This window comes from Rhinoraja longicauda, unplaced genomic scaffold (assembly GCF_053455715.1).
Source record: "Rhinoraja longicauda isolate Sanriku21f unplaced genomic scaffold, sRhiLon1.1 Scf000154, whole genome shotgun sequence".
NCBI classification, from domain to species: Eukaryota; Metazoa; Chordata; class Chondrichthyes; order Rajiformes; family Arhynchobatidae; genus Rhinoraja; species Rhinoraja longicauda.
This window is the reverse complement of record NW_027601372.1, coordinates 213,995-227,132: the sequence shown is the minus strand read 5'-3', so window position 1 is coordinate 227,132 and position 13,138 is coordinate 213,995. Positions and strand designations below refer to the sequence as shown.

General features: G+C 51.0%; 1 protein-coding gene across 1 annotated transcript; it reads left to right on the top strand.

Annotated features, from left to right (window-relative positions):
* Nucleotides 1-1,032: 1,032 nt before the first annotated feature.
* Nucleotides 1,033-9,827, top strand: LOC144590215 (tektin-like protein 1; the record flags this gene model as incomplete). The annotated part of the gene is given in 7 exon segments (XM_078394998.1): nucleotides 1,033-1,050; nucleotides 1,052-1,222; nucleotides 1,224-1,236; nucleotides 4,349-4,515; nucleotides 5,097-5,192; nucleotides 6,042-6,155; nucleotides 9,602-9,827. Coding segments are annotated over 7 exon segments (780 nt in total), but the record flags the coding sequence as incomplete, so codon positions are not given.
* Nucleotides 9,828-13,138: the final 3,311 nt, after the last annotated feature.

The window sequence follows — 13,138 nt, the reverse complement described above, 5'->3', positions numbered from 1 at the left end:
GATCAGGGGGGTATGGAGAGAAGGCAGGTACGGGATACTGAGTTGGATGATCAGCCATGATCACATTGAATGGCGGTGCAGGCTCGAAGGGCCGAATGGCCTACTCCTGCACCTATTTTCTATGTTTCTAGGTTTCTATGACACGGCGTGGGGCGACCGCCGAGAGAGAGGGGATAGAGCACTGCAGGAGCCGGCAGGGGTAACTTTGTCAGCGACTGTTTGCATACCTTGCGTATGCAAGCAAAGAATTTCACTGTGCCTGGTCACATGTGACAATAAAGTATTCCATTCCATCCCGACTCATTTGGAGTATTGCGTGCAGTTCTGGTCGACCCATGTCAGGAGGGATGTGGAGGCTTTGGAGAGGGTGCAGAGGGTATTTAGCACAATGATGGCAGGACTAGAGGGTATTGGTTACAAGGAGAGATATCTACCCTCTCTCCCCGCAGCCCTCCGTCTCCCTTCCGCCCTCTCTCCCCTCCGCCCACTCTCTCCCCCTCTCTCTCCCCCTCTCTCTCCCCCCTCTCTCTCCCCCTCTCTCTCCCCCTCTCTCTCCCCCCTCTCTCTCCCCCTCTCTCTCCCCCCTCTCTCTCCCCCCTCTCTCTCCCCCCTCTCTCTCCCCCTCTCTCTCCCCCCTCTCTCTCCCCCTCTCTCTCCCCCCCTCTCTCTCCCCCCCCTCTCTCTCCCCCCCTCTCTCCCCCCCCCTCCTCTCCCCCCCTCTCTCTCCCCCCCCCTCTCTCTCCCCCCCTCTCTCCCCCCCTCTCTCTCCCCCCTCTCTCTCCCCCTCCTCTCACCCCCCCCTCTCTCTCCCCCCTCTCTCTCTCCCCCCCTCTCTCTCCTCCTCTCTCTCCCCCCTCTCTCTCCCCCCCTCTCTCTCTCCCCCCTCTCTCTCTCCCCCCTCTCTCTCCCCCCCTCTCTCTCCCCCCCTCTCTCTCCCCCCCTCTCTCTCCCTCCCTCTCTCTCCCCCCCCTCTCTCTCTCTCCCCCCCCTCTCTCTCCCACCCCCCACTATCCACTCTCTCTATGTTTGCAGGACATGGACACAGCGAGGAAAGAAGCTCCAGGAGATCTACAGCGAGCGGATGCTGGTGCTCGACCTGGTGCCCCAGCTCATGAGCCAGACCACCCGCGAGGCCCGCAAGGACTGCCTGACCCCACGGATAACCAAGGATCTGTCCGAGGTCCGGGACGTTAATGTGATGCCGCCCCTCACGGCTGCCGGCCCCCTACAGCTACGGTAAGGCCAGAGGTCAGGGGTCGGCCCGCGGTGGGTCAGCTTACACGAAAGGTCGGGGGTCAATCAACAGGGCGGCTTGAATCATAGGTCAGGGGTCAGACGAGGGTGACAACCGAATAGCGGGCTGGTGGATGGCTGGAGCCAAGGGTCACCAGTCCTAGGAGAGGTCAGGGGTCAGGCGATTATGTGAGATGTTGATCGGACATTATTCCGCAGAGTGGCCTCCATCGCAGGGTCAAAGGGCGCAAAGGTAGTGCTGCCGCCTTACGGTGCCAGAAACCCTGATTCGTCCCTGACTGCAGGTGCTGTTTGTACGGAGTTTGCACGTTCTCTCCGTGACCTGCGTGGGTTCTCTCCGGGGTCTCCGGTTTCCTCCCACACTACAAAAAACATACAGGTTTGTAGGTTAATTGGCTTCAGTAAAATTGTAAATTGTCCTTGGTGTGTGTAGGATCGCGTCAATGTGCGGGGATCGCTGGTCGGCGCGGACTCGGTGGGCCGACTGGCCTATTTCTGTGCTGTATCTCTAAACTAAGCTGAACTAAAAGGTTACTGGCCATATCTCGGGCTGAGAGGTTCATAGAAACATAGAAACATAGAAAATAGGTGCAGGAGTAGGCCATTCGGCCCTTCGAGCCTGCACCGCCATTCAAAATGATCATGGCTGACCATCCAGCTCAGTAACCTGTACCTGCCTTCTCTCCATACCCCCTGATCCCTTTAGCCACAAGAGCCACATCTAACTCCCTCTTAAATATAGCCAATGAACTGGCCTCAACTACCTTCTGTGGCAGAGAATTCCACAGATTCACCAATCTGTGTGTGAAGAAATGTTTTCTCATCTCGGTCCTAAAAGACGTCCCCCTTATCCTTAAGCTGTGACCCCTGGTTCTGGACTCCCCCAACATCGGGAACAATCTTCCCGCATCTAGCCTCTCCAACCCATTAAGAATTTTATATGTTTCTTTAAGATCCCCCCTCAGTCTTCTAAATTCCAGCGAGTACAAGCCCAGTCTATCCAGTCTTTCTTCATATGAAAGTCCCGCCATCCCAGGGATCAATCTGGTGAACCTTCTCTGTACTCCCTCTAAGGCAAGAACGTCTTTCCTCAGGTTAGGAGACCAAAACTGCACACAATACTCCAGGTGTGGTCTCACCAAGGCCCTGTACAACTGCAGCAGAACCTCCCTGCTCCTAAACTCAAATCCTCTTGCTATGAATGCCAACATACCATTCGCTTTCTTCACTGCCTGCTGCACCTGCACGCTTGCTTTCAATGACTGGTGCACCATGACACCCAGGTCCCGTTGCATCTCCCCTTCTCCCAATCGGTCACCATTCAGGTACAAGATAGTGTTGGTGCACACAGTGATCGCTGGTCGCGTGGACTCGGTGGGCCAAAGGGTCTGTTTCTGCGCTGCGTCTCTAAAGTCTAAAGACCTGAGGTAGAAGGGCCCTGACCCAAAACTTCACCTATCCATGTTCTCCAGAGATGCTGCCTGACCCCCTTCGTCCCATCAAGTCCGCGCTGACCATTGATCACTAGTTCCGTGTTATCCCACTCTCTCCTCTGCTCCCGACACAGTAGGGCCGATTTACGGGGGGCCAACAAACCCAGCACGAGTTTGGAATGTGGGAGGAAACCGGAGCACCTGGAGGAACCCACGCGGTCACAGGGAGAACGTGCAAACTCCACACAAGGAGAGCACCCGAGGTCAGGATCGAACCTGGGTCTCTGATGCTGGGAGGCCGCGCTCTCCTCCACCATTTGCCAGGTTACTCCAGCACTTTGTGTATTTTTGTGTAAACCGCAATCTGGAGTTCCTTGTTTCCGTAAGGGTGGCATGGTGGCACGGCAGTAGAGTTGCAGCCACACAGTGCCAAAGACCCGGGTTCGATCCTGGCTACGGGTGCTGTCTGAACGGAGTATGTACGTTGTCCCCGTGACCTGCGTGGGTTTTCTCTGGGATCTCCGGTTTCCTCCCACACTCCAAAAACGTACAACTTTAGAGTCATAGAGTCATAGAGTCCCACAGCACAGAAAGAGGCCCTTCGGCCCATCGTGTCCGTGCCACCCTTTACCAAACACAGTCTAATTTTAATCCCATTTTCCCTCATTTGGACCGTAGCCCTGAATGTTGTAGCATTTCAAGTGCCCATCCAAATGCCTCTTAAACGTTGTGAGTGTTCCCGCCTCCACCACCACCCCAGGCAGTGAGTTCCAGACTCCAACCACCCTCTGGGTGAAAAAGTTCTTTCTCACATCCCCCGTGAAACCTCCCTCCCCTTACCCTGTATCCATGTCCCCCTCGTTGTTGAACCTTCCACCAGTGGAAGAAGTTCCCCGCCATCTACCTTATCTATGCCCCTCATGATCTTGTACACCTCGATTATGTCCCCTCTCAGCCTTCTCTGCTCCAGGGAAAACAACCCCAGTCTGCTCAGTCTCTCCTCATAGCCGAGGCCCTTCATCCCTGGCAGCATCCTGGTGAATCTCCTCTGCACCCTCTCCAAAGCTATCACATCCTTTCTATAATGTGGTGACCAGAACTGTACACAATACTCCAGCTGTGGCCTCACCAGTGTTCTGTACAATTCCATCATTACCCCCCTACTTTTATATTCGATGCCCCGGCTAATGAAGGCCAGTAACCCATATGCCTTTTTGACCACCCTGTCCACCTGTCCTGCTGCCTTCAAGGACTTGTGTACCTGTACTCCAAGGTCCCTCTGTACCCCTGTCTTCCCTAGGGTCCTTCCATTCATGGTGTACTCCCTCTCCAAGTTATTTCTGCCAAAGTGCATCACCTCGCACTTTTCAGGATTAACTTTGTAGTAGGTACATTGGCTTGGTGTGCTTGTAAATTGTCCCGAGTGTGTACGGGATATTGTAAGTGTGCGGGGACCGCTGGGCGGCACGGACACACTGGGCCGAAGGACCTGTTTCCACGCTGTATGTCTTAACTAAACTAAACTGATCCACATGTTGGTGGTGAAGGTTGACGCTTGCTGTGAAACCCCCGCTTACCACCCTGGTGTATCTCTGTGTGTGGTTTTGTTTGTACTGTTGGCCACCTCTGTCTGTACCGACTGACTCCCTTCTTGCCATCAGCTTGTGAGGCAGCCATCAGCAACGCCAAAACCACCACAGTGAACGCCAAAATACTGCGAGAGAAGAGCGAGAAGTTAATAGAGGAAACAGTCAACCTGACCAAGGCTGCCCAGAAATCAGTGAACGATGGGCTGACTCAGAAAATGGCCGAGAGCGTGTCCATGATGGTAAGAGCAGTGGGACCAGCAAACGTGTACATCTTTGGGAGTGTGGGAGGAAACCGGAGATCTTGGAGAAAACCCACGCAGGAGAACGTACAAACTCCGTACAGACAGCACCCGTAGTCGGGATCGAACCCAGGTGTCTGGCGCTGTGAGGCAGCAACTCTACCGCTGCACCACTGTGCCTTTGCTTCAGAATGTTTTTCTTTGCCATTTCTTTAAGAATAAGGGGTAGGAGGAAAAACTTTTTCAGTCAGAGAGTTGTAAATCTGTGGAATTCACTGCCTCAGAAGGCCAATTCTCTGAATGCATTCAAGAGAGAGCTAGATAGAGCTCTTAAGGATAGCGGAGTCAGGGGGTATGATCAGCCATGATCACTTTGAATGGTGTTGCTTGCTCGAAGGGCCGAATGGCCTCCTCCTACTCTTACTGTCCATTGTCTATCACCGTCTGTGCATTCCACCCAAATTTTAAACTGGGGTGTGTTTTAATGTGAGGGAGCTGCTAGCGGGGATGGAAGCCAGGGGTGTGACTGTCTTTGGGTCAGGCCCTGCCTGATTTAACTGCTCTCTCTATCCGTCCCACAGCAACACATGGAGGTCAGTTCCGGTGAGACGAGGGCCAGCATTAACCGGGCAAAGCGCTGGTACAATCAGATGGAGCTGGCCAACGGAGTGACTCTGGTAGGTGGATGGTCACAGTGGGGACACAAGAATCTGCAGACGCCGAAAGTCTGAGCAAAAATCAAAGTTTGAGCGAGGGACTTCGCAGGTCAGGCAGCATCGTGTCATACAGTGTGGAAACAGGCCCTTCGGCCCAACTTGCCCACACCGGCCAACATGTCCGTACTACACTAGTCCCACCTGCCTGCGTTTGATCCATATCCCTCCAAACCTGTCCTATGCATGTAGTGCAAAATACTAGTGCAAAAGAAAAAACAAGTCCTTAGTCCACCTAACTCAGAATCTAGCTCAGAATCACCATTGACAGCCTCTTCGTCTGAAGACAGGTTCCGACCTGAAAGGTCACCTATTCCTTTTCTCCAGATGGTTCAGGCGCCTGTCTTTGGTTGCATCGAGAACTAAAGGTTTGCCTTTTGCACGAGTTTACTTTATTTTATTTTAGGGATACAGTGGGAAAACAGGCCCTTCGGCCCACTGAGTCCGCACCGGCCAGCGATCCCCGCACACGAACACTATCCTGCACACGCTGGGGACAATTTACACTTATAGCAAGCAAATTATCCTGCCAACCTGTACGTCTATCGATTGTGGGAGGAAACCGAAGATCTCCTAGAAAACCCACGGGGAGAATGTACAAACTCCGTACAGACAGCAAGCATAGTCAGGATCGAACCCGGGTCTCTGGCGCGGTGAGGCAGCAGCTCTACCGCTGAGCATCGAGGTTAACAACTTATTGATATTTTGTTGATGATATTAAATATTGATTGTTATTGTTTACAGGTTTGTTAAGCAGGTAAGAGTTTCAATGTTCGGTACATTTGACAATTAAACACCCTTGTCTCTTGACAGGGTCCAGAGACCACCCTGCACCTGGAGACACGGGAACGCCTGGACAGGCCACTGGTCAAGGTCTTCCAACGCCATCCAGGGACCCAACTGACCGAGGCAGCCACACTCGTCAAGGTAGGTAGTCCAGGTTTGTTTAGAGAAACAGCGTGGAAACTGGCCCTCCATGTCCTAGTCGGTCAATACCCATTCACATTAGTTTAGTTTAGTTTAGTTTGCTTTAGAGATACAGCGTGGAAACAGGCCCTTTCGGCCCACCAGGTCCGCGCCGACCACCGATCCCCACACATTAACACCACCCTATATCGACTACGGACAATTTTTTTACATTTACCAAGCCAATTAACCTACAAACCTGTACGGCTTTGGAGTGTGGGAGGAAACCGAAGATCTTGGGGAAATCCCACGCAGGTCACGGGGAGAACGTACAAACTTCATACAGACAGCGCCCGAGGTCAGGATCGAACCCGGGTCTCCGGCGCTGCATTCACTGTAAGGCAGCAACTCGACCACTGCGCCACCGTGCCGCCCTATGTTATGTTATGGTTTAATGCTTTGGCTAATGTTGCCGAGAAAGCAAGTTTAGTTTAGGGAGACGGCGTGGAAACAGTTCCTTCGGCCCACCAAGTCCACGCCGACCATCAATCACCCGTTCACAGCAGTCCTACGTTATCCCTTTTGCATCCACTCCCTACCCACCATGGGCAGGTTTACAGAGGGCCAATTAACTTGCAAACCCGCGATTCTTTGGGATGTGGGAGGAAACTGGAGCACCCAGAGGAAACCCACTTGGTCACGGGGAGAACGTGCAAAATGCGTGCAGACCTATGAACTACGCAGGGCTGTTTTGTTGCCTCAAGTAAGAATGTAATTGTTACTCTGGCGTTACAAAGGACAATTAAACACTCATGACCCTTGAATCCAGTGTAATGGGCCGCCGAGTATAATAATAATAATAATAATGCATTACATTTATATAGCGCTTTTCTAAACACTCAAAGACGCTTTACAGGGTTTACTAAAATATAGAAAATAAAATAAATAGATAAATAAGTAAACTAACAGTAAAGGAAAAAGAAGGTGAGGTGACGGTCAGTGGTTGAAGGCAGTGCTGAACAGGTGAGACTTCAGTGATGTTTTGAATGTGGTGATTGAGGAGGAGTCTCTGACGGTTTGGGGTAGTGAGTTCCAGAGGGTGGAGCAGCGATGGAGAAAGCCCTGTCCCCCCAGGATCTGAGTTTGGTCCGGATGGGGGGGGGACAGGAGATTGGCAGCAGCAGAGCGGAGGGTGCAGGTGGGAGTGTGTCTGTGGAGGAGGTCAGTCAGGTAGGATGGGACCAGGTTATGGAGGGCTTTGTAGGTCATGAGGAGGATTTTGTACTGGATTCTCTGGGGGATGGGGAGCCAGTGGAGCTTGTAAAGGACGGGGGTGATATGGTCACGGATCGGGGAGTGGGTGAGTAGACGGGCAGCGGAGTTCTGGATGTATTGGAGTTTATTGATGATTTTTGAGGGTGAACCATAGAGGAGGCTGTTGCAGTAGTCCAGACGGGAGGTGATGAAGGCGTGGATGAGGGTTTCTGCAGCTGTGGAGGAGAGGGATGGACGGAGACGGGCAATGTTTTTGAGGTGGAAGAAGGCTGTCTTGGTGATGTGTTTGATGTGTTTGTCGAAGGAGAGGGTTTGATCAAAGATGATTCCAAGATTCCGGATGTGAGGGGAGGTGGATACTGGGAAACCGTCAATATTGAGGGTGAAGTTGTGGGTGGATTTGGTGAGGGTTTTTGGTCCAATGATGATGATTTCAGATTTGTCGCAGTTAAGTTTGATGAAATTGAATTGAAGCCAAGATTTTATTTCAGTGATGCAGTGTAAAGAAGGAACCCAGCGTAGGGGGGGGCTGAGGACAAAGTTGGGACTATAATGATTACTTTATTACTCATCGCGACAAGCAGCATCCCTGGAGAGAAGGAATAAGCAACGTTTCAGGTGGAGACCCTTCTTCGGTCATCAGACCTGCCTGGAGGGTCTCGAACCAAAAAGTCGCCCATTCCTTCTCTCCAGAAATGCTGCTCGTCGCGCTGAGTTGCTCCAGCTTTTTGTGTCCATCCTCGGTTCAAACCAGCATCCGCAGTTCCCTCCTACACACAAATATTTTATAACACTGTCAGTGCCCTATGCATGGCGAGCCTTTGCATATTTTGTGTATGGAGTGCGGAACAAAGGATTACACTGTACCTAGAATGAATGAATGAATGAATACTTTATTGTCCCATGTGACAAGTCACAGTGAAATTCTTTGCTTGCGTACTCAAGGTATGCAAAGAGCCGCCGCATAAAGGGCGCTGACAAAGTTACAAAGTGCCCTGTGCCAGGTCCTGCTTTGTTCTCCCCCCCCCCCCCCCCCCCTCGCCCCTCACGGCGGTCCCCCCACACCGGGTCCTCCTTTGTTCCCGGCGGCGCGCCCTCCTGTTCTTACGTGGCCCGTCCTCGAACGCCGGTGTCTTCAACGACCGCCAACCCCGACCCGCGCCCTCATTGACTGCCGCACTGACCTCCATGAGGTCCAGCATAGACACACTGAAAATAGTTGCAGGCGAAGGCCATTCGGCCCTTCGAGCCAGCACCGCCGTTCAATATGATCATGGCTGACCATCCAAAATCAGTACCCCGTTCTTGCTTTCTCCCCATATCCCTTGATTCCGTTAGCCCTAAGAGCTAAATCTAATTCTCTCTTAAAAACATCCAGTGGTAGAGAATTCCACAGATTCACAACTCTCTGGGTGAAAAGGTTTTTCCTCATCTTAATACTAAATACCTGACCCCTTACTCTTAAACTGTGACCCCTGGTACTGGACTACCCCAACATGGGGAACATTTTTCCTGCATCTAGCCTGTCCAATCCCTTAAGAATTTTATCTATTTCTATAAGATCCTCTCTGATCCTTCTAAACTCCAATGAATGTATGTCCAGTCGATCCATTCTTTCATCATATGTCAGTCCCCCCATCCCGGGAATTAACCTGGTGAACCGACGCTGCACTCCCTCAATGGGAAGCTCCCTGAAAAGAATAGCGAGGCTCCGTTGCCTGACTTCTCTGCGGCCTCCTAGAGATTGTACGTGACAAAGTATCATCATTATCCTCTAAGTAGACACAAAATGCTGGAGTAACTCAGCGAGTCAGGTGGCATCTTGGGAGAGAAGGAATGGGTGACGTTTTGGATCGAGACCCTTCTTCTGACTGATGTCAGGGGAGGGAGCGGGAGAGAGATAGAATGTAGTCGGAGATAGTAAAACTAGTGGGAGAACTGGGAAAGGGGAGGGGATAGAGAGGGAAAGCAAGGGCTATCTGAAGTTAGAGAAGTCAATGTTCATACCGATGGGGTGTAAACTACCCAAGCGAATCCAATTTGCACTGGGCCTCACTCTGACAATGGAGAAGGCCCAGGCCAGAAAGGTCAGATTGAGAATGGGAGGGGGACTAAAAGCGCTGAGCCACCGGGAGATCAAGTAGGTTATCATCATCCTGTATCTTGGCTCTCTGTGCCCCTTGGCCATCTAGGGTATCGGCTTGCTGAATGATGCCATGGCAGAGACCAAACGCAACATCAATATGCTGGAGCACGCGAAGAAACAACTGGACGACAACATTCACGACAAAAAAGCCGGATTTCGGATAGACTCGGAGATCGTTCGATTCCGGAAACTGAAAGCGCCGGCTCGGATACTTCTAAATGAATCAGATCCTATGGGCGGCAACTAACTGGAAAAGCCGTGTCCTTGTCAACCTCCGGTGTGCCCTTTTCTATTATTACCTTCAATTAAAAACAATTTAATCACACCCTCCGTCTGCTGGGCAGCTTCTGTGGGTGCTGTTCCAGGGAAACAACTTTGAATGGAAGTAAGGAAGTGCACATGCTGGCTTTCAAAAGGCAGACACAAAATGTCAGGACTCGAGGGCCTGAGCTACAGGGAGAGGTTGAGAGGCTAGGGCTTTATTCCTTGGAGTGCAGGAGCGGTGGTCTTGTAAGGCTGTACAAAATCATGAGAGGAATAGATCAGGTAAACGCACAGAGTCTTGCCCAGGGAATCGAGAACTGGAGGACATGAGTTTAAGGTGAGGGGGGATTTAATGGGAACCTGAGGGGTAACTTTTTACACAAAATGTGGTGGTTGTTTGGAACAAGCTGCCAGAGGAGGTAGTTGAGACAGGTGCTATTGTTTAAGAATATCTTTGACAATATATAGATAGGGTAGGTTTAGAGGGATATGGGCCAAATTCAGGCAGGTGGGACTAGTGTGGATGGGGCATGTTGGTCGGTGTGGGCGACTTGAGCCGAAGGGTCTGTTTTCAAGCTATATGACTCCATGACTCTTAAGTGCTGGAGTAACTCAGTGGGTCAGGCAGCATCTCTGGTGAACATACATCGGTGACGTTTTATAGACAATAGACAATAGGTGCAGGAGTAGGCCATTCGGCCCTTCGAGCCAGCACCGCCATTCAATGTGATCATGGCTGATCATTCTCAATCAGTACCCCGTTCCTGCTTTCTCCCCATACCCCCTGACTCCGCTATCTTCAAGAGCTCTATCTAGCTCTCTCTTGAATGTATTCAGAGAATTGGCCTCCACTGCCCTCTGAGGCAGAGAATTCCACAGATTCACAACTCTCTGACTGAAAAAGTTTTTCCTCATCTCTGTTCTAAATGGCCTACCTGTTATTCTTAAACTGTGGCCCCTGGTTCTGGACTCCCCCAACATTGGGAACATGTTTCCTGCCTCTAATGTGTCCAACCCCTTAATAATCTTATACGTTTCGATAAGATCCCCTCTCATCCTTCTAAATTCCAGTGTATACAAGCCTAGTCGCTCCAGTCTTTCAACATATGACAGTCCCGCCATTCCGGGAATTAACCTAGTAAACCTACACTGCACGCCCTCAATAGCAAGAATATCCTTCCTCAAATTTGGAGACCAAAACTGCACACAGTACTCCAGGTGCGGTCTCACTAGGGCCCTGTACAACTTTGGGTCGCGACCCATCTTCAGTGATTGTAGTTGAGCGTTGGGGGGACAAAAGCTGGAAGAGAGGAGGCTCAGGACAAAGATACAAAGTGTAGGAGTAACTTAGTGGGTCAGGCAGCACCTGTGGAGGGAAATGGACAGTCAACATTTTGGGTCTGCTTCCTTCTTCAGATTAGCAGAAATGAGGAACTGCAGATGCTAGTCAATACACAAAAGGACAGTGTTGGAGTAACTCAGCAGTTCAGGCAGCATCTCTGGGGAACATGGAGTCTGAAGGTCTCGACCCGAAAAGTCATCGATCCATGTTCTCCAGCCTGACCTCCTGAAATACTGTCCCTTCTTCAGACTGTTGGAATAGAGAGTAGATGGTAGAAAGAGATGAGGGGAAGGGGTGGAGCAAGTGCTGGCAAGTGTGGGTGGATTCAGGTGAGGAGAGGTTGATTGCCAGATTGGTCACATGGGGAGGGAAGAGTTGTGAGTGACCAAGACTGGAGATGAAATGAGAAGACAAAAAGGTGCAGATGGAGGGGAAAGTGGGATAAATGTTGAAGAATGATGTGCTGGATGCAGAGTTTGGTCAGGTAGTGTTTAGATTTCAGAGATACAGCACAGAAACAGGACCTTTGGGTTCATGTCAACCATCCATCACCCGTTCACACCATTTCTATGTTACCCCACTTTCTCGTCCACTCCCGACACATTGGAGGACAATTTTACAGGAGCCAATTAACTCACAAACCCCGCAACTGTGGGATGTGGGAGAAAACTGGAAGACACCAGTCTATAGTTTAGAAGAATGAGAGGGGAACCTCATTGAAACATACAGAATAGTGAAAGGCTTAGAGTGGATGTTTCCACTAATGGGAGAGTCCAGGACCAGAGGTCATTGCCCCAGAATTAAAGGACGTTATTCTTGGAAGGAGATGAGGAGAAATATCTTTAGTCAGTGGTGGTGAATGAGTGGAGTTCTTTGCCACAGAAGGCTGTGGAGGCAGAGGATATATTTAAGGCAGAGGTAGATAGATTACAGGTGTCAGAGGTTATGGGGAGAAGGCAGGAGAATGAGGTGAGGAGGGGGAGCTGGATCAGCCATGATTGAATGACGGAGTGGACTTGAATGGCCTAATTCTGCCCCTATCACTTATGATCTTGTAATCTCCACCTGTCTCCACCTATATCCTAGTATAAGAAAATAACTGCAGATGCTGGTACAAATCGAAGGTATTTATTCACAAAATGCTGGAGTAACTCAGCAGGTCAGGCAGCATCTCAGGAGAGAAGGAATGGGTGACGTTTTGGGTCAAGACCCTTCTTCAGACTGCTAATCTGACTGCTAATCTGAAGAAGCAGACCACCTATATCTTTCCTTTGTCCCGCCCCCCCCTGACATCAGTCTGAAGAAGGGTCTCGACCTGAAACGTCGCCCATTCCTTCTCGCCCATTCGACACCAACACCATTGTCAAGTTTGCAGATGACACAACGGTGATCGGGCTGATCACCAACGGGGATGAAACAAACTATAGAGCGGAGGTGCAGAACCTGGCGGACTGGTGCTCGGATAACAACCTGTCCCTAAATACCACCAAGACCAAGGAGCTGATCATCAACTTCCGTAGGTCACATAACGGGGAATATGCCCCGATCTCTATCAACGGGGTCAGTGTGGAGAGAGTGTCCAGCTTCAAGTTTCTGGGCACTCACATTTCGGAGGACCTAACATGGTCCAATAACACTGCTGCGCTGGTCAAGAAGGCACAACAAAGACTGTTCTACTTAAGAACACTGAAAAAGTCTGGTCTACCCCCAACAGCTGCTGACGACCTTCTACCGCTGCACCATAGAGAGCATCCTAACGCATGGAATCCCTGTGTGGTACCTCAGCTGCATGGATGCAGAAAAGAAAGCTCTACAGCGGGTAGTCCTTAGAGCTCAGAGGGCCATCGGAACACAGCTACCAGACTTGGAGGGCATCTACAACACACGATGCCTCAGAAAAGCCACCAGCATCCACAAAGACTCTTCACACCCCTGCAACAGTCTGTTCGAACTCCTTCCATCGGGCAGACGATACAA